This window comes from Oreochromis aureus, linkage group 11, assembly GCF_013358895.1.
Source record: "Oreochromis aureus strain Israel breed Guangdong linkage group 11, ZZ_aureus, whole genome shotgun sequence".
NCBI lineage: Eukaryota > Metazoa > Chordata > Actinopteri > Cichliformes > Cichlidae > Oreochromis > Oreochromis aureus.
This window is the reverse complement of record NC_052952.1, coordinates 35189744-35212348: the sequence shown is the minus strand read 5'-3', so window position 1 is coordinate 35212348 and position 22605 is coordinate 35189744. Positions and strand designations below refer to the sequence as shown.

Below are 22605 nucleotides of genomic sequence, written 5' to 3'. Positions count from 1 at the left end.
GACCACTTACCTAAGCATTGTTTCAGACCATGTACACTGTTTCATGGAATGGTACTCCCTGGTGGTTGTGGCCACTTTCAGCAGAATAAAGCACCCTGCCACAAAAGAAAAATGGTTGAGAGATGGTTTGGGGAGCACAAAAGAGTTTGAGATGTTGGCTTGGTCTCCAAATTCCCCAGATCTCAATCCAATCAAGCATCTGTGGGATTTGCTGGCCAAACAATTCCGATCCATGGAAGCCACACCTCACAACCTACAAGACCTTAATGGACTTATTACTAACATATTGGTGCAGATATTACAGCATCATTTGGTACATGCTACATTTAGCAGTACATATCCCTAAACAATATATGCACCCACATTGTGTTGAACAGCATTGAAGAAATTCTTTCCATTGAACAGCAGTCACCCAGTGACTTCCACTGTGGAGACAAACTGTTACATTTGAAGCATTTGTTGGCTTTTAAGTTGTCTGAGTGTATTGTGAAGCTATGACATCTATACATCTATACACCATGGGGGATTATGGAGCAAATCCCCAGGGTAATCAGCTGACAGTGGTAAGTGTGGGGAAGAAGAAGCTGCAAAGTTAATCTCATCCTCCATTATCACTCATCCATCTCTGACTGCAGCCCAGGGAGATGATCAGTATCTATGAGAAAGATATGTCTCAAACATGCATTAAATTTTAAAAGAAGTGAACATTGACATTTCACCAAAAGTCAGCCAACATTTTCTGAGAGTAACAACAAAGAGTACGTTTGTGTCCAGATGGTGATTCTAGGGATCAATCTGCTGCTGGTCATCTTGTCTGGTGTGTCGGTGTCAACATGACCTCTGCCTTTTGGGAGATCAAAGCTCAACTTCAAAACATGGTAGAATATTGACAAAGATCCTTTTTTATATTTATCTTAAACCTGTATTTGCATAGGAAATGTTGTGCGAAGACAAAAGTATTTATATTTATATTTGTAACTTTCTACATTTTGGGTGAAACCTTGTTCTGAGGTCACTTTTGAGGATATGATATGAGGTTATCTCTTTAGTTTTGTCTGCATTATTTTATGTGGAGCCTACTGGGAAACACCAAGGCCCCTTAGTACAGCTTTCATGCATCACATGAGCTAAAATTCATTGCATGTAAGTTTTCATAAAAATGCTGGCTTTAGTCTTTGTGCTAACAGCTTTCTGGGAGACTCACATTAAACATGCAGTCATACAACAGTCATGTAAATAGCTTTCAGAACCACTTTCAGGAGCAATGACATGCGGTAACTGCTTAATGCATGACTTTATCAAACTTTCACATCATTTGCATGCTCTCTTTTACAACATTGGCTTAGTTCATTGAGGTTAGAACGAATACGGACATGTTACGCCCCTAGTCTAGGCATGTAGAGACGTACATAAGATTCTGAGGAGAGAGAAGCAAGTACCCACCCTGGTTCCCAAACCAAACTACAAACCCGGTTATGAGTAAAGGTGATTTTATTGAGTGACAAGAAGCACAACTGCAGGGTGGACCAAGGCCAAAATAATAAACAAAACCAACTAAGTTCCGTCCGAGAAAACAAACTAAACCCTAAAAAAACCCAAAACAAATAAATGACAATAGCTACCCCTAGCTCAGAAACAGGAGAAAACAGTTCAAAAAGAAAAGGCCCCCCAGCCACAAACATGAATCAATTTTATTGGAATTCCAGGTGAAAGACCAACACAAAGTGGTGTACACGTGAGAAGTGGAACGAAAATCAAACATGATTCCAAACATTTTTTACAAATAAATAACTGCAAAGTGGGGTGTGCGTAATTATTCAGCCCCCTTTGGTCTGAGTGCAGTCAGTTGCCCATAGACATTGCCTGATGAGTGCTAATGACTGAATAGAGTGCACCTGTGTGTAATCTAATCTCAGTACAAATACAGCTGCTCTGTGACGGCCTCAGAGGTTGTCTAAGAGAATATTGGGAGCAACAACACCATGAATTCCAAAGAACACACCAGACAGGTCAGGGATAAAGTTATTGAGAAATTTAAAGCAGGCTTAGGCTACAAAAAGATTTCCCAAGCCTTGAACATCCCACGGAGCACTGTTCAAGCCATCATTCAGAAATGGAAGGAGTATGGCACAACTGTAAACCTACCAAGACAAGGCCGTCCACCTAAACTCACAGGCCGAACAAGGAGAGCGCTGATCAGAAATGCAGCCAAGAGGCCCATGGTGACTCTGGACGAGCTGCAGAGATCTACAGCTCAGGTGGGGGAATCGACAACTATTAGTTGTGCACTGCACAAAGTTGGCCTTTATGGAAGAGTGGCAAGAAGAAAGCCATTGTTAACAGAAAACCATAAGAAGTCCCGTTTGCAGTTTGCCACAGGCCATGTGGGGGACACAGCAAACATGTGGAAGAAGGTGCTCTGGTCAGATGAGACCAAATGGAACTTTTGGCCAAAATGCAAAACGCTATGTGTGGCAGAAAACTAACACTGCACATCACTCTGAACACACCATCCCCACTGTCAAATATGGTGGTGGCAGCATCATGCTCTGGGGGTGCTTCTCTTCAGCAGGGACAGGGAAGCTGGTCAGAGTTGATGGGAAGATGGATGGAGCCAAATACAGGGCAATCTTGGAAGAAAACCTCTTGGAGTCTGCAAAAGACTTGAGACTGGGGTGGAGGTTCACCTTCCAGCAGGACAACGACCCTAAACATAAAGCCAGGGCAACAATGGAACGGTTTAAAACAAAACATATCCAAGTGTTAGAATGGCCCAGTCAAAGTCCAGATCTAAATCCAATCGAGAATCTGTGGCAAGATCTGAAAACTGCTGTTCACAAACGCTGTCCCTCTAATCTGACTGAGCTGGAGCTGTTTTGCAAAGAAAAATGGGCAAGGATTTCAGTCTGTAGATGTGCAAAGCTGGTAGAGACATACCCTAAAAGACTGGCAGCTGGAATTGCAGCAAAAGGTGGTTCTACAAAGTATTGACTCAGGGGGCTGAATAATTACGCACACCCCACTTTTCAGTTATTTATTTGTAAAAAATGTTTGGAATCATGTTTGATTTTTGTTCCACTTCTCACGTGTACACCACTTTGTATTGGTCTTTCACCTGGAATTCCAATAAAATTGATTCATGTTTGTGGCTGTAATGTGACAAAATGTGGGAAAGTTCAAGGGGGCCGAATACTTTTGCAAGCCACTGTATATAAACATATTGGTGTCTCTGAAGGAGCACGCTTACACATACACCGAAAACACAAAGACTTTGGAAGCCAGGGCCAGGTGTGAGTCTTGCTGTCAACCGGTTCACTCTTGCACTCACTCGCTTCGCACTCGCTCTCTCCCGGCAGCTCTCAGCGCGGCCTTTTGGACCCAATCACATGGTCCATGGTCCAACCAGCAGCTCACTGCTCTTCATTAGAGGAAGGAGCTGCAGAGATTCTTAAAACACAGTAAAGAAACACAACACAGCAGCTAACACAGATTTCCTATGGCCACAGGCCATAACACTCCCTTCCCAAGCTCAAAGCATCTCCTTTGTAGATGTTTTGACAGTTATGAATAAAGGAAACTTCGAGACAGTGCATCCGCTAGTACATTCTCTGTACCCTTTTTATGGCAAATTTCCAGATTGAAATCTTGCGCTAAGAGAGACCATCTCATAAGTCTTTGGTTCAAGTTCTGCATTCGCAATCATGCTATACCTTTGCTGATGGACATTGAATTTCTTTGAGAAATAGCCGATTGGGTGATCCGCACCTCGTTGATCTTCCTGTAACAATACGGTACCTGCTCCGTTGGCACTGGCATCTCCCTCTAATTTGAAAGGACGTGCAAAGTCAGGGGCAGCCAGCACTGGCGTACTGCAAAGGAGAGTTTTAACAGCCTGGAAAGCACTCTGACACACAGAGGAACACACAAAAGGTTTTAACACACTAGTGAGGCTAGTGAGGGGTGCGACCACTTCTGCAAAATTTCGACAGAAACCCCGGTAGTAGCCCACCATGCAGAGAAAATCAAGTATAGCCTGGATTTTTGCCAAAATAGGACGCACTTGTCCCTGACCCACCTGTTTCCCTAGATACGTCACAGTGAGTTTGCCAAACTCACACTTAGCGATGCTGAGGGTGAGGGTTTAACCTTTCCAGGCGACGGAACACCTCAGTGAGCATTTCCATATGCTCTGACCAGGTGTCTGAATAGACGACAATATCATATAAATACACTTCACAATTGCAAACACTTCGCAGTAGAGCTAGGAACAGCAAGACCATTTTCAGTAGACAAGAAACTTCTGTCTGGAAAAGAGCACATTTAGTGGGATTCACCAGGTAGGCATGCTGTTTGATTGGTAGGTGGTCCTCTACATCAATGTCATGCTCTAGCACAGTGGTACGGTAAGGAGTGTCAGAGAAAAGAGTAGGATGACTCTCAGTCAACCGACACACGTCATTTTGAACAGCATCATCTAGATCCTTCTGGGTCCACACCTTAACACACTGGCTACCCAGCCGTGACATCAGCTGAGTTGTGGTCAGCTGTCCAGCACATCACTTATTCAACAATCAAGTAATCCATATTACAGCATGAGCAGCACTCAGTTAGGTGAAGTGTCTGTGAAGGTTCTCAGTCATCCAGGTCATCGTAGTCAAAGGAGTTTGCAAAGAAAAGTGTCTGGACTTCTTTAAGTTGCTTGAAGACGTTTCACCTCTCATCCGAGAAGCTTCTTCAGTTCTAAGGTCAAATGGCCGAGAGTCCCAGATTTAAACCCAGTGGGAGTATCCCCCCCAATGAGGGACAAAGGACCCCCTGGTGATCCTCTAATCACATGCGCCAAGGTGTGAAAGCGGGTGTGGGACCTAATCAGCCCGGGTTTCGGGTGAGCCCATTGTGAAACCTGGCCCCACCTTGTCATGTGAATTCCTGAGGTCAGATGGCCCAGGATGTGAGTGGGCGTTAAGGCGTCTGGGGAGGGAACTCAAAACTGGATTATAGATGGCAGACAGTTGGTGTCGTAAACCACCGCCTCTGTTCAAAGATGGTCGCTCACAGTGGACATAGATGGCCTCTTTCACTCCTCTTTCAAACCATCTGTCCTCTCTGTCCAATATGTGAACATTGGCATCCTCAAAAGAGTGACCTCTATCCTTAAGATGCAGATGGACTGCTGAGTCTTGTTTTGAGTTCCCTCCCCAGACGCCTTAACGCCCACTCACATCCTGGGCCATCTGACCTCAGGAATTCACATGACAAGGTGGGGCCAGGTTTCACAATGGGCTCACCCGAAACCCTGGCTGATTAGGTCCCACACCCGCTTTCACACCTTGGCGCTTGTGATTAGAGGATCACCAGGGGGTCCTTTGTCCCTCATTGGGGGGGATACTCCCACTGGGTTTAAATCTGGGACTCTCGGCCATTTGACCTTAGAACTGAAGAAGCTTCTCGGATGAGAGGTGAAACGTCTTCAAGCAACTTAAAGAAGTCCAGACGCTTTTCTTTGCAAACTCCTTTGACTCAGTTAGGTGAAGTGAAAAAACTTTAAACTTGCTGGGACTTGCCCTCATGTGGACGATCAGGAAAGGAACTGTTTTTGTTTTATTTTTGGCAATTTTTGCACATTACACTTTATGTAGTCCTGTGTTGACTGTCTGTTATATGTGATTTGTAGCGCCATGGTCTTGGAGGAACGTTGTCTTGTTTCACAACGTACTGTATCACTTTACATGGCTGCAATGACAATAAAGCCACTTGACTTGAAGATGAAGAACGAGTTCGTTATCAGCTGACATTCATAATGAAAACATCAATGAAGACAAAGGATGCTGGTTGTGGTTTGGAAGTTTTTCAGTATCTTTTCTACAAGGCACTGCTGGAGGAAGTCACTGCACAGCCTGTGGCATAAATGTCTTGACTCGGTGAACTGAAATATCAGCAATTTATATTCTTACATTCTGTACAGCCTCCAGCACTCCAACTGAAGTCATCTGTAACTCTTACATAATTCATTAATGCTTGATTTTATTTCCAGTGAACTTTATTGTCAGGGCTCTGTGTGCGGGCAGGTGGAGATGTGGATCCAAGTGCAGGACTCAAACACGGAAATGTAGTTCTAAACCTCAGCTTTATTGCTTGAGAAAACAAAACATGAACTGAACAAAGAATTCTGGCAACAGAACTGAAACACACATGCATAATTCTGAGGGTACGACGCGACACCGAGCAAGGGCAAACACAGGGCTAATATACACAGGGAAGTAATCAGGGAATGGAAAACAGGAGGGAGACACAGCTGGGAGAGATCAGGGCTAATGAGACAGGGGAGCGAAGCTAGACACACTAACATAAGACAAAGACTTTCACAATAAAACAGGAAACATGAATCACTAAACCAGGACACAGACTCGACACTGAGAGACAGAATATAACACCAAGCAGAGAAGACAGTGACTAAAACTAATGGCCAGAACACAGAATAGAGTAAGGAGAACAAAACCCAGAATAATCCTTAATACCAAATCAACCCAGCACAAGTCAAAACCCAAGCAAATCATAATCCAGAGAAATACCAAACATAAGAACTAATCTCTTAACCTAGATTATAATAATAATCAATAAAGCACCAGAGAAACAATCCATAATGCAAAAATAAACCAAAACATGAGAACTTAAAATGCTGAGTCACAATGACCCAGAACCGTGACATTTATATAAAACTTTAAAAGATATGTGCTGGGTATCTAATGAATGGTTGATATTTGGAATGCTGAGGCAAATAGTTCCTGTACTGTGACCAGCCTGGGCTGAACAAAATAATTCAATGTGGAGTATTCAAGAAATCATTAAAAATACAAATGTTTGTCATTATTTGAGTCAGATTGTGTTTGTGTTGTCTTTTTTTTGTTTGTTTGTCTGTCCCGTTTGGTTCTTTAGCCATCAGAATTGTTGTCTGAAGGCCAAAAACCAAGTGGATCATCACGGCTTTGTGTTGGTCCATTTGATCGACTTTTTTTTGTTATTATTATTTACTTTATTTCATTTTTATATTCAGTTGTTACAGACGGAACAGATATGGCTGGGGGATATAAAAGGGAGAAAGAAAAATGAGGGAAAAGAAAAACAGCAGGGAAGAGGGACAGTGAGAAAGGACAATTCACTAGCTGGGCCCACATCCTCATTTTAGGTTTGACAGCGTTTTAGTTAGTAAATGGTTTGACATGAGTTGAGCTGCGGTTTGCAGAAGGCCTCGAAGGGGACTGGCAATGGCTCCCGGGCCTGGCAGATCCCCATGCACTAAATAGAAATGAAGAAGTTAAAGAATTGAGAAAAAGGAGGGAGTGAGGGTGGGGCACGTAAATGAGAATGAACAGCTTGCAGAACTGGGGGAACCTCTATAGATCACAACCAGAGGGAGCGTGTTTGGAGGCGTGGTCCTGCTCCTGAAATTCCAATGCATAATCTCCAATTAAAAAGAAAAAGAAAATCTCCCGGATCACCAGTTGAGAGAAAAATAAGAGAAAACAAGCAAAATAAGTGAGCAGCAGCATAAACACAACTCCATGAAATTACTCCAGCTAAGTGTAAATAACAGTAAATACTAAATATTGAATGTTGTTGTGCAGCACGCAGGACCAACAGCACACAATGTGCTTTGAGGTAGCAGCCAAGAAAGGTGTGCTTTGTGTCTATGAACAGTGAACACCCGTGTGTACACCTGTGTGGATGAGCGTGCTTTTATTCAAATGGTTTCTCCATATAGCAATCTTCTAGGTGGTGTGGGGAGCCATAGCCACGTCCCCCAGGTCATGAAGCAGGCATGGAGGAGATCCAGGCCCGAGACATCCAGAGGCCCCGAGAGCCTAAGGAGGACCACTGGAGGGGCATCCTTGCCACCCTCCTGGGAATAGCTGAGGAGAGCCCCAGACAAGGGGTCAACCAGCAGCCATGGAGCAGAAACCGGAGGGGGCTGCAGTGGCGTGCCGCGGGCTCCACCGGTAGCCAGCTGTGCCCGAGTGAACCGAGCCGCAGGCCCAGAGGCCTGAGGGCCCCCCACCCCCTGGAGGAGGCCCGACCGAGCCTGACCTGTCCAAGCAGCCACTGGGAGTGAGCTGGTACATACCTGAGCGCCCAGCCAGACACCGAAAACCACCAACCGACGCCTGAGGGCATCAGCCACCAGCAGGGAGTGTGGTGAGGGGAGATAGGCCTCCATTTCTGTAGGGCCTGAGATGTTCCCAGAGAAGTGGAGTCTAAGACCCAACCTGACATATAGACACAGACGTACAGGCACACACAGACACAAACATGCATTCCCCCCCTCATCCACACATATACAAATACTCAGCACTCACCCAACGTAAAGGCAGACACTAATGGACACTGTACACACAATCATACTCCCCAAACATACTCTATACCCCAGGTCCAGGTAAACTCACCCCCAGAGGGGGAAACCACACCTAGACCCAGGAGATGTTACCCTCTCCCTCGGGTGGAAGCAAGCAGACCGCCCCCGGCTCCGAGGCAGCAGGGAGGCCCTGCATCCCAGACCCCAGTCGGACGGCCAACATCTCCTCCCAGCCCCTCCACCCCGATGGCTAACAGAGAACGGGGGTGTGTGAAGACCCCATTCCTCCCTCCTCCCACTCATGTGTAGTGTTGCTGTGTGTTGTTCTAAAGTGCATTTAAAACACGGGGGAGCATGGTGCTTCCTGCCAGAGAGCAGCAGGTGCAGCACGGCCCCTCCTGAGAACCCTCAATGTCTACATGCATTTAAAATTGAGAGGTGGGCACTGGCGCCAGAGGTGAGGTTGAATACAAAGACCGTCCTCTGGATGCCGTGTAACGTGCCCACCTCCAAGGCCCTATATGTATGTGTTATGAGAGTGTGAGCAATGTGGATATTTACGTTGTGGAATAAAATTGAGGCACAGGCGGCCGGAAGGGGGGGGGCCTCCCCTGCACCCTGGTGACACACCTGCACCCCAAGGCCCTGCATGTGTGGGTGGGCGTGGTGGAGCTGTTTTGTGTTGTGTTTGTTGTGTTTGTGTTGTCTGCAGTGCTGGGCAAGTTACTTTGAAAAAGTAATTAATTATAGCTACTAGTTACTTCTTCAAAAAAGTAACTGAGTTACAAGACTCTAAAAGTAAGTAATTACTTGAAAAGTAACTATTGTGTTACTTTAAAAGAAAAGTTTAACCATCTGGGCTCCAGGGTATAATTGGCCATTTTAACCACTTTTGATGTTTCCTCTACATTTCACCTTTAAAAACTATTTTCTTTGCCTTGTTTGGTATCATCCTTTTCAGCACAACCTCACGTGTCTGAATTTACAGTTATGTTTTCATTTTGACATACTGTATTAACACAATTGATCTAAAATCAGACAAAAAACATAAAATCCGAGTAGAAAAAGTTATATTTTTTTACTGTAACAACCACAAATGTGTTTATTGAATCATATTTCATAGCTTTAAATGCTAAAATAAATTGTCAATTTTAAATTCATATGCACAAGTTTTGCAAACAACAAAGTTATTTGCATCCATTTAACTTTTACCCTTTTTTTTTTACAACCATTTCAAACTATTTACAGAACAATCAGCTGTTCTGCATTCAATAAGATGCCACACAAACTATTTGTGCCACTCCAAAAAAATAATTTCTGTCCACTATTAAAGAGAACATCACAGCCTGATACCTGCAAGTCTGACAGCAGCAGGTGTATCACTCCTCCTGTTTTCTACCTGGAGACAGCAGTCGCCTCATTGTTCTGACACACAACACAAAACTATCCACAACACTACACACTAACTACACAAGACAACACATTAACTACACACTCCAAACACGCTAAACATCACAAATCTCTCACATCTCAAAACTCGCTCTTTTTCTGCTGTCTCTCTCTCTCTCTCTCTCTCTCACTCTCGCCGTCACTCCTAAATCTTCTCCCTCTTCCTAAACAACCAAATGTCATTTTGCCATATCATCTTTTGATTGGTCGACATGGTGCATTTTTCCATCAACACGAAAGGGCTGTTTTTTGTTTTGTTTTTTTAATTTTTTGGTCATAAGCAGAGAGGTCTCGCTGCGCTGTCCTTAGACAATCGTGACGAAACTATTCAGGAAAAAACGCCGTGTATATATTGTTTAACATGACTTCGGTTTTACGTGGCCTACCAACACAATTTATAAACTGGTATATATCACCTTGTTGCTTTGTCATTTTAAAGTGGTCATGTGATTGGCTTACCACGTGTTGGAGCTTAGACAGTTCAGGCCAATATTTTACTTAGTTACATCATGCCATATTTAAGTATTTGTCATGATCTTTGAGTTTCTAGTTATAATCTTCATTATTTTATGTTATAATGTAATATGCTGTGCTCCATAAATTAATCCTGCTTTGTTAATCTTTTGTGTTGTTGTAAAGTGTTGATAGATGTCGTAAAGGGTGTGTGTATTTTTTGGCCCGCATGTGGGGGGGAAGAAAGGTTAGGCTAGCAAGCAGGACGTGGAGCAACAGTTTTCTGAGCGTCGCCGTTTAATGTTATTTTTCGTTGTAACATAAAGGGAATGTAAACGGAGCTCCCACCAGAGGCATTTGGTTTGTATTTTTTCGGTTTGTATGGAGAATAAATGTTTTGCTCCTTTTTCCTTCGCCTCGTTTTTGCTACCGAAAGGCATACAAGCGATTTAACAAGAGCACGAGTCAGAAACTTTACGTCCTGCAGAAGCGGCAAAGAAGGACCGAAGGTTGCCGCTACATCACGACTACTGTATTCTTCCTCAGTCAAACAGCAGCACTCATGCGATTGTTTTGCCCCCTTAGCTCCAGGTGTTGTGCCAAAAAGTGATCATCTGGCAGAAAGTGATTGCTGTCCATGGGAGCGCGCGCAGCTGCTTAAAGCTGTAGGGCCTGGATTACTTACGTAGACAGCTACTTCTCTGCAACTGATATAAGATGCAGTAAGCTGAAGACAGCTTCAACCATCTGTTTGTTGAAAAATAGGAACGCGACCGCCCCGGATTTTCTTGTTGGTAACGGTCCATTTCACACATTACTCTCTTACACAATTACCTCTAGAAGGGAGATGTGTCTGTTAGGTTTAATGTATGTGTTGTAGGTTGCCATTTAAAAAGCTAGAATGCTTCTGTTTGCTATCTAGGTAACCCACGCATATGACTACGTGCACGACCTTGATAAGGGGAACAAGCAGCCTTGAGAAGAACAGATTCTACTGACAATAATCTGGGAGAGCTGCACTCCCATCATATAACCACACATTGTATAACCATGCTTGCACAGCACAATCACACTTTGTAACCAGTTATAGTAATTTCTCATAGGTATACAGCAACAAGCTTTATGAATATAGTTGAAGTGGGTTGGAGACAACTGCTTCCCTCTCGCGAGTGAAAACTTGAGCTCTGTGTGACCTCGTTCCTGAGTGAGTTTCTGTTTATCCAGCAGCATCAGGGGTAAAACTCTGACAGCATCCTGCATGACACGGTGCCGCGGATCTCAAAATTGTTGGTGTGCCCCTAACAGTTTTATTACAGAAGCTCTCTCATTCTAGTCTAAACAACAGTGTCTCAGTAACTTTCCACTAGAAGATGATCCCCTCTTATCTTTTTCCCAGGCAAGCGTGAGCGAGAGTCTACAGCATTGTACCCTCCAAGGACACGTAGTCTAATGCTTTTATTTTCCAGGGCTGTCTCCACTTAATACTACATTATATGGTTATATGGCATTTTAGTTAGTATAAAGCATAGAATTGAGGCACTTCATTTAATTTAATCCCAACATTAGATTACTCGTTACTGAAAAAAGTAACGCCGTTAGTAACACCGTTACTTCTAACGCTGTTATTCCCATCACTGGTCGCCTGTGGAAAAGTGGACATGGCTCATAACCTTTTTATTGTAATTGTACAATAAAGGTGTAGTAACAGTGTCGCAGTGACCACCAGAGAGCGCTGTCGTATTTCTTTCCTGGTTTACTTTTTCCAAACTGTGCAGCAAACACACCAAGTTTGTTAACAGGTAATTCTTTGAGTTATGTTTGACTGATTGTCCTAATTAATTAATTGTAATAAAATCTTTATTATAAAGTTGCTGATCAAGTTTATTTGATGAATGTTTGAAGTTCAAGTTTGGTATGTTTGTTGAATATTTCTTTGACTCTTGATATGAACTGAACATAAACCTGTGGCTACTCACATGTCACCGCTACCTTTTCTGGAGATGTTACCTCATACATCATATTTTTTATTCTCATCTTTCTTATAATGGAGAGCATAAAGAGGAGGTGCTATTGGTAACAGGTTTGGCCAGCTCTTGGTTTCCTCTTTCCAGTGTACCGCTTACTTGATCAGACTTGTTTGCTTTTCAAACGGAGTTGTTTAAGTTTTTGTTCTTCACTAACAGGTAAGTCTTTCATGTTTGATTCAGTTTGTAATTTAGGCTAATTAAGAGTTATGTATTTATGTAAAAAATGTGGTTTAAGCTAATCGTTGTTCATCGATCTCCATGTTGTAAGTTTTAACAACATCAGAAAACACATCAAGTTGAAACAGATTTTATGATTTCTGGGAGACAAAAATACAACTTATAAAGTAAGAACTCTAATAATAAATATAAAATATATTACATATATTTATCCATTGGTACAGGTGTTTCAGGTTGTGGGTGGAAAACAACACAAAAAGAGGCAACTGGCCAATTTTAACAGGACTTCCTTGTTCCTTGAACAAGAGCGTGTAGTAAATAAAGCTGGGGCTGGTGCTGACATCACTATGTGCTGCACATGTGGATTTAACTACATTTCTGGAGTTTTTGAAATGTGTTGCATTAAATAGAAAAAGTTTCTTTTATTTAGCTTTGTTGATATAAATGTGGCAACGATTAGTGAGAAAAAGATTTTTCATGTAACAACTGAGGGAGGAAGGAGAAACAATTCAGCAGAAATGAAAGATTAAAAAATTAATAATGACAACTTTTTGTCATGTGAGGCGGAGGCAGACAGGAAGTGTGTGTGAACACAGGACTCTAGAGCTAAAACTAGAAAAGTTTTAGTTCTAGAAAACTAGAACTAAAACTCCAGGAAACTAGAAACGTAGGACGGAAACCAGAAACACAGGGAGACTTACACACATGAGGAGGTACAGCAGGACAAAAGGCAAAGGAAAACACAGGGCTTAAATATACAAGGGAATAATGAGGGAATGGGAATCAGGAGGAAAACCAGAGCTGGGATTAATTAGACATAACAAGACAAGGGGAAGGAAAATTAGACACACTGACATTGGACATGGGACTGTCAAAGTAAAATAGGAAATAACACAAACATCGAACCAGGAAAACAAGACACAACAGAAGGAACACAAGGGAGGCACAGAGACAAAACCTAAAGGAAATCACAGCAGTGCTAAAGAATAACTAAGGAACAGAAAATACAAAAAAACAAATCATGAAAAACCCAGAACATTGAATAAACAAAAACCGAAACATGGAGTCACCCGACTACGGACCATCGCACTTTTATTATGAATATGATTGTTATTATGATGATGTTGGTTGTTATGGCGTGCCTCAAGGATCTGTGTTAGGCCCTACTCTTTTCTCACTGTATATGCTCCCTCTAAGTGCAATCTTTGAGAAATACCACACCTCTTTCCACTGCTATGCTGACGATATACAGATCTACTTTGAACTAAATGATGATCTTGCTTTGTCCTTGCACTGTTTCCAAGAGTGCATGCGCGAGGTCAAAGAATGGCTCCTAGCAAACACTCCTATCCTAAATGATAAGAAAACTGAAATTGTGGTATTTGGCAGCAACGTTCCTCATGGCCAACTTCGTGATGCCTTTGGTTCCCTTACCAGCTCCCTTTCTGACACTGTTAGCAATCTGGGCGTGTTGCTTGACAGCTCGTTCAAACTCGATAAACAAGTGTCTGCTGTAGTTAGATCTAGTTTCTACCAACTCCGTCTCATCTCTAAGGCTAGGCAGTATGTTCCCCATAAGGACCTGGAAAAGCTCATCCACGCCTTTGTGACCTCGAGGCTGGATTACTTTATTTCGGTCTTCATTCTGCCCTCCTTCATAGACTGCAGACAGTCCAAAATGCTGCAGCACGCATTCTGACCAGAACTAGGAAGTTTGCCCGTATCACTCCTGTCCTAGCGGATCTGCATTGGCTACCCATAAAATACCGTATCCAATTTAAAATACTGCTGCTTACCTTTAAAATTACCAACAACACAGCACCGAGCTACCTTAAGGAACTCCTTAAATCGTATGTTCCTGCCAGAGCATTAAGATCATCTACTCAGTTACTCTTGGTGCAGCCTAGATCTCGGCTGAAGTCTAGAGGTGACCGGGCGTTTGCCCTGGCTGCACCAAAGTTGTGGAACAACCTTCCGATTGCGATCCGGGCGTCCGATTCTATCCAATCTTTTAAATCACGGTTAAAAACCTATTTGTTTAATCTTGCCTTTCCTGCTTGTTAATGCTTGCACCTGACTTTTAGACTTACTCTCTTTTTTCTATACATATTTTTATGGCTTGTGCTTTTATTATGTTTTTATTTTTTGATATGCATTTTATATTACCCCTGTGTATTAGTGCCATTGACCTGTGAGTATATTTGATATTTTGCTAAGGCCTTATAATACTTGTGTTACTTCTCTGTCTCTTATGTTAAGCACTTTGGTATACCGCTGGTTTTTAAATGTGCTCTATAAATAAAGATTGTTGTTGTTGTTTGTTGTTATTATTATGCCAGAAATTATCTATAGAGACCAAACCAATTTTTTGTAGCAGATGACAAACTTTTTTCTGCTGTGAAGTGAAAATTTTAACATAGAAGTTAATGACAAGTGACCTGCTGTTGTAGCCGACACAGTAAAATGACTGGGCACATCATTGCTGGATTCCATTTTCAGCACCTGGAGGTTGCCTTTCCATGTAAAACATTCTTGTAAACTAGTATTAGCACAGTGAAGAACCAGTGTCACCCATTAAAGCCAACTTGAGAGCGTCCAGTGATGTGACAGCCTCCCGGCATCAAGTCAGTTTAATTTTTATTAACAGATTACTTTTAAAATTCTGTTTAAAGCTCTTTTGGTGGAAAGTGAAGATAAGTGAAGGGAAGTGAGGTGTTTGGGTCAAATTGTTTTTCCGCTAAGACTTTAATCTGATTCAGCTCATTTCAGTTTTATCTTGTCTCTCAGTCTCCAGGATCTCAAGACAGGATGTCAGTGACTATGTCCAAGGCTGATGGGGTCACAGTACTCACTCTGACCTCTGACCCCCAAAGTCCTTGGCCTCCTCTGTGCCAGATCTTCAAGAACCTTTGCTACAGTCCAGTGTGCTGCAGTGTGTCTCAGCACCTGAGAAGTCTCAACAGAGCTTCTCAGACAGTGCTGGGGGTGAGCTACAACCATCTATACATCACATTTTATATTATGCCTATTTTTTTAATTTGTAGTTTTTTCTTAAACTGCACAATGTTCACTGTTCATACTGTACTTCATTTTTCACAGACTCTGCAGATAATGATCGGGCTTCTCAACATTGGATTAGGACTTATACTCTATAGTACTTGGAACTCCCCTTACTTAAACTACTTAGGCTTTCCATTTTGGTTGGCTGCATTGGTAAGGAAATAATGATGAATAATGATATATATATATGTATATATTTGTCTAATAAGCAGCACAGTGGTTGTTATTGTTGCCTAGTAGCAACAAGGTCCTGGATTGGGTGTGAGTTGTGTGTGAGTTATTTCTGGGTGATCCGGTTTCCTCCCACAGCCCAAAGATGTGTTTCATGTTAACTTATAATTCTAAATTGGTCTTAGGAGTGGAAATCAGAGTGTTTGGTTGTCTGTTTGTGATAAATTGGTGACCTGTGTCACTCCCTTGTTAGTGAGATTTGGTTAAGAAAAAAGATGACCAGATCTATTTTTCCATTACACATCAGGCCATACTGGATACAGCAGATGAGAAATGAAATGCTAAAAAAGAACCATGTAAACCAGACCAGTCACAGTAATGGAATAGGAATCAAATGAGTAATCTTTAACAGAAGATCATTTTGGGGGTCAAACGTATCTTTCCACAGTTAAATATGTGACAGAAAGCTTAATTGCCAAGTTTTGTCCAAGATCTATCTAAGAGTGATGACACTAGTGCACATTTACAAACACCAATTCATAGTTTTGCTAGTTTACATAAAAAATTGGCTATAGTTCAAAATAGCAGTTTACACAAACAAAGTATATATTTGTTCTCTCATGGTGAAAAGTTTTATTTACAACATATCCTGCAAGAAGAGGGGATAAAATGTCCATAAAGACCCCTCCTGTTCTTAAAATGGACTGTTTTCTCTGTTCCTCTCAGTAAAAAGATGGACATGAACTTTATTTATGTATCTATTTAATTTTTCTTTTGTGTAGTTCATCATCTTCGGCATTATGTGCATTTTGTCTGAGAAGTATCCAAGTCCATGTTTGGTGAGTATTTCAGCTGTAAAACATTTTCATATGATCTCTAAAGGACTTTTTGATGTCATGTCTTATTCTTATTTGCATTCATGATAAATATATTAAACATGTACAGTATGTCCTACAGCATACATACACTTACATACATACTGGAGGGACGTTTGCTGAGGGAGGACTTAACACCCCTGTAGTCTACATATAACTGCTGCTGCTAAATTATTTTTATCAAATAAAATAGTTCAATTTATTTCCCACTCCTGATCCCACCTCCAACTTTTCGCACTGCATCTTGAAACAGTTTATATTACAAACAACAATCAGGATGTGTACATCCTCATCATGGAAAGAGTGTCCACTGGCCTGTAGGTGTAAATAGACTGCAGAGTCCTGGCCTGACGAGGTAGCTCTTCTGTGTTGTGCCATCCGGCGCAACACAGAAGAGCGGCGCATGTTCAGGGTTTTAAAAGCCACAGAGACGCGGTGTTTAGAAAAAATGCGTCTCAACTGTTCCGATGCTCCTGACACATACAGGATCACTAAGGGTTTTCACTTAGGCAGCACTTGTCCTTCTCTCCTGGATCGGCTGGAGCTTTCTTTAGGCTTTTAGCTTTAACTTTGACAAATGTCCAGCTGGGATAAGCACATTTACTCGGGGCCTTCTTGATGTGATGTTCTTCTGCTTCCCTGACCGCTTTGTCTGTGGGGATGGTGTTCATTCTGCGTTGTATTGTGCTGATGAAACCCAGATTGTGCTCCACTGGATAATGAGAGTCAAACCTTAAATACTGATCCGTATGTGTGGTTTTACGGTACACATCAGCATTTAAATGTCTCCAGTTACTGATGGAAATCCTACAGTCTAAGAAGGCTAACCTGCAACTTTTCATATCCAATGGTACTCATGGCCATTGATCAATGGTCTTTGATCAGTGGTTGTAGATCAGCAGTCATGAGAATTTGCATACTAATGGTCAAGAAACTGACCTCACAGCCCATTGTTCATCAGTGGTGCCAGTTTCAGTCATTATGCAAATGAGACTGAAGAGGATGGATGAGTGACCAAACATTTCTCCCACTGAACCAGCTTTCTGGGATTTCCTTACCTGGATGATTGAGCATGCATGAAGACGTCACATTAGATTTCCTGAGAGATTACACTGAATAGGGGATGTGATCCAGAACTCGTTCTGTTTCTATATTTCATCATGTCAAGAAGAATAAAGGAAGAGGAAAATGAAAAAGAGTCAGATCAGCTGGCTAAGGTTAAAAAACTGCTGCCTAAGTTTAAACATAACTTCCGTAAAATTATAATTCACGTCGAAGAAGCTCTCATTTTTTAGAAATCTGGCCAAATTAATAAACCCCCTCCACAAATGTGATTATCTAGACTTGGGACCAGGAGGCAGGGTTGCAGTTTTATTATGTGTCTCTGCAGCTTCTCTCCTCCTGTCACCTCCCATCCTCTGAGAGACTGTGTCAGCTGCCAGACAAAAAACAAAAAATAAACAATCAAAAACATTTTTAAAAAATCACAAAGAATAACAATAAAGTCCACAACGATCCACAACTGCACCAAAGCGTTTTGAAAATGCTCCCGAAAATGCATACATTTCAAAACGGAGCTGTCCCGTCGCAGTGTGGATGCTTGAAAACGCAGACTTTCTAAAACGATGACGCATTTTGGTCATGTGATGCAGTCATGTGACCAATTAAACAAAGATAGCGGAGGGCATTATACAGTAGTTGTTTTGATTGCTCTCAATTTTGACAGCCCTAAAAAAAAAAGATTAACATCAGTTCGTACATGCTCCAGATAGCTTTTATTCAAATTCTTTAATTTGCACAAATTCACTCGCTTTTGCACATGCGCAAGACTGGAAAGTAAGCGTTTTGGGCCGTTTCAATGTAGACGCACAACTCTGTGAAAATGACTGAAAACGCTAGTGTGGACGCGGAGCGTTTTCAGTTGAAAATGCCATTTTCAAATCTATCCGGTCTACTGTGGACATAGCCTAAGGGGAGACAAGGCTAGGGACACAGATATGAGACAAGGGACTGTCAAAGTAAAAAGACATGAACACAAGGGGAGCACAGAAAAAATAATAAAAAACCAGAAAACTCTAAAAATTGATAAACACAAAACATAAACATGGAGTCACCAGACTGACATCTACGACAGAGATTCAAAATCTGAAGAATCATCAGAATCAGATACTTTATTAATCTGAAGTGAAGAATAAGATTAACAAACCAAAAACAGAAACACAAACTTAACATGAAAATCACAACCATCATATCCTAAAGCAGCAACTAGACAGAAACCAACATTTAGATTAATGAAGAATCCAGACACGACTACGTAAACATGCGTACTCACATAGGATATGATACTTTAGTCTAAGAATGCACTAAGTGTCATTTATGGTTTGGATATTTTCTTGTACATTAACTGGTCATTTTTGTTTTTCAGGTCATCCTTACTGTGATTCTGAATCTGACTGGAGTTGCTTTTGCCATCACAGGCATCGCACTGTATGGCGTTTATTTAGTAGACATTGGTTATTGGAGGAACTATGACTACAATTGCTACAGTCGCTACAATGGCTACAATGGCTACAATGGCTACAATGGCTACAATGATTACTGGTATGGAAGGAAAACAATAAGGCCTCCATCTTTGGAGGAAAAACTCCTTCAGGAGAAATGCTTGGAGGGCCAGGCAGTGCTGGTGGTAAGTTAGGGAAAGGAGAAAGAAAAATAGCACATATACACTATATGATACTCTCTTGTATGCTGTAATATATAACATTTTGAGACTTTAGATGAAACACTGTTGTTTGTGTCCCATCAGATGCTCCTGAGAAGCATCAGTGCTGTGATGATCATCTTGTCTGTTCTGGAGCTCTGTGTTGTGATAAGCTCTGCTGTCCTGGGAATCAAGGCTCTGAGGAACAAAGAAAAAGGACAAAACAAGGTAGATAATGGACAACACAGCGGTTCAAGCACATTCTGATAAACATGTTAAATAGTAGAAGATGTTGGCTGAACACATGAAGTGTTCTTGCAGGAATTCCAAGTATCCGTTTGGTCTGAATATCAGTGAAACCAGGTAACAAACAGTGAGCCTGTGCAGTGTTCTCATGCTCTCTACCAGTTTGAGTGAGTCAGTTAAAGTTTATATCTGATGTACAGACAGAGAGCAGAATTACAACATAAAACAAAACAACAGCCCATCATGACTTTAAGGCATGAAGCTCAGTCAGTCCAGAATATTTGTGGAACTTCAAACACTTTGTAGAAACTGGCTCCCACGTGGACCGACCCAGGACAGCAAGTCCAGAGTTCAGGCTGCAGATTTTAGGGAGAGACTGTGTGAATCAGAGCTTGGTGGAACTGCTGCAGAGAGAGAGAGAGCCATGAGGAAGAAGAACTGTTGGGACTAATAAAACCTACACCTCCAAAAAAGATAGACCAGAGGAAGTTTGAACAGCTGTGCCCAACTTTATCTTAGTGTGGACTTCAACAGCTTACCACAGTTTGTTTTAATAACAATAAAATAAATTGTAATTGCACTTTATTTTTAATGCTGACTTACATTAAATATTTCATTAAACATTGAATCCTTTTTGTATTCCTCTTGAAATTGTCATCAAAGTGTGCGCAGTCGAGCTTGTGACTGGAGGGAGTCGACACTTTATAAATATTATTTTCTCTTTTAGAGCACTGACGACCCAGAGCTCTACAAACCTCTGCTGGAGGAAGTTACTGCACAGCCTGTGGCATAAACATCTTGGCTCTGTGCATGGAAGTGTCAGAGATTTACACACATTCTTACTTATAACTTACTGGTAATATATGAATTATGACTGTGTGTTAATGTAGTGACATATATCTTATATTTAGTTAGATCCCAGCACCGGGTTGGTAAAAGTGATTGATAAACAAAAAATTTATTGTTATAAGTCAGAGTCCTGAGCTCAGACGCTGTGCAATAACCTGAAGTTTATTCAGTCAAAATACAAACTGGTAACTCTTTTCTTTTCTTTCTTTTTTAGTGTTTAAACAGGGAATGTCAGGGGAGGTTCTTACTTTTAAATGAGGCTTGAAATGTTAAGAAACTCAAGAATGTACTTTTCCCAGGCTGTGCTGTAAATGCTTTCGCTTCAGTCGCACCTAACCTCTGGAACAACCTCCTTCATGCTATTCGCGCATCTGACTCAATCTAGACCTTCAAGGCTCGATTGAAATCCGACCTTTTTAGTTTAGCCTTCCCAGCTTCCTGAAGCATGCCCTTTAAGTGTTCTTTGTTGCCCTCCCCTTTTCCACTGTTTTGCTTATATTGTTTTATCAATTTTATTTTTAAGTCTTACTTGCTTATCTGCGTACTTGTATACTTGGTTAATCAATGCCTCCCACTTGCTAGCGTATCTGCTTTTGTATTTTGCTACTGTTTTATTGGATTTTGTGAAGCACTTTGGTGTATCTCTGGTTTTAAATGTGCTATTCAAATAAAGTTGTATTGTATTGTATTTCTTGGCATGTTCAATAAAACATGAAAGGTTCAGCTGTTGTACGTTGTGTGTTTATTCAGATTTCGTAATCGTGAATCAGATGGAGACCAAACCACATTCTCACTTCTGCCAAATACGAGGAAGAACTAATTGTAACAGGTCTGCATTTAGTTCCTGGTTTCTGTTTTCCAAACTGCACAGCAAGCAAGTAGTCTGAGTTTAGGTTTAGTTTAGGACCTTTTTATTATAAGTTACATGCTGTGTTTAAAGTTCAAACTCATTAGAAGATTCATGGAAACATACAATGTCAGTCAACTGAGATAGTGAGAGGTTCATATTCAGTGGATAGAAACCATTTAAATTTCACTCACATAATTATTTTAATATTTAAATAGTTAACAGCAGAAATTGTGAAATGGAAAAAACAGGAATGATTAGGTGGATCTCTGATTCTATGCAGCGGCTGTGACTCTGTCCTGCTCACTGTCTGCTCAGTTTAAAACACCAACAAAAAAACTGGCCACACTTAGTCAGTCTGTGCAGTAGTTGCAGTAGTTAGAGCAGTGGTCACTGTTGTTGTTCATGGTTTGAATGTGTCAGCACCTTTTCATGCACTTTACCCATGCTGTTTTTCACTTTCAGAGTACTGGTGATCGACAGCGCTACAAAGAACTGCTGGAGAAAGTCGCTGCACAGCTTATAACCTAAATGTGTTGCCTCTGTCCTTTAACATCACTGAGTTATACAAAGTTTTCTTCTTGAAGTGCTGCCTAAAGAGTGCATTCCTGCTGTGTGCTTGTATTTTTCACACTTTGCATTTATTGATTCTGACGCAGTCAGTTTTCCACCATTGTTGGTGTTCTTCTTTATTGCTACCAGTGAGGGTTTTTTTGTGTGGTTATTAAAAATGATTTAATTTTGGAACATGTAGAACAAAAATGATGCCATCTATAGCTGTTACATGGTGTTATTGTTTGTAAGTAAACTGGATAAGTGGTTAAGAGGGAAGAAAACTCAAGTTTGGATTTGATGCTTTTGCACAATTTCTCCACCAATCAGCACGGATATTCATCCTTTCACTCATCTGAAGTGTGATCAGGGGAATTTAGAAATCAGAACCTCTCTCCGTCTCTTTATTTATGAACACGTGATGTATTCTCTCCACCTGTCTAAGCGACACACACAGCACACACCCCTAGTTATACACAGACATCTATGGGTGCACTGAGGTTTGTTACATGGAATGTAAATGGAGCTGGCTCCAGAGAAAAGAGGTTAAAAATATTTAACCAACTCAAAAAACTACAGGCAGATGTTGTCCTTTTACAAGAGACCCACAGACCTCTTAGAGGTTCGAATGAACTTAAAACACCCGAGTTTCCTAATGTGTTCTCAGCTTGTTATAATTCTAGACAAAGGGGAGTAGCAATTTTAATACATAAAAATATTAATTTCACAGTACTCAATACAGTTATAGATCCAGAGGGCAGATTCTTAATCATTAAACTATCTATACTTGATAAAAAGCTATGTATTGTAAGTGTATATGGTCCAAATGTTGATGATCCTTCATTCTT

At 41.3% G+C, this 22605-nt stretch overlaps 1 protein-coding gene across 1 annotated transcript; it reads left to right on the top strand.

The window, feature by feature from the left end:
* The first annotated feature begins 12306 nt into the window (after positions 1 to 12306).
* LOC116327127 lies at positions 12307 to 21081 on the top strand. The gene is made up of 7 exons (XM_039619664.1): positions 12307 to 12435; positions 15244 to 15441; positions 15556 to 15669; positions 16470 to 16526; positions 18988 to 19248; positions 19369 to 19491; positions 20237 to 21081. Exons 2-7 carry the CDS (start codon positions 15265 to 15267, stop codon positions 20300 to 20302), a joined length of 798 nt encoding a protein of 265 aa, XP_039475598.1. The 5' UTR covers positions 12307 to 12435; positions 15244 to 15264; the 3' UTR covers positions 20303 to 21081.
* Positions 21082 to 22605: the final 1524 nt, after the last annotated feature.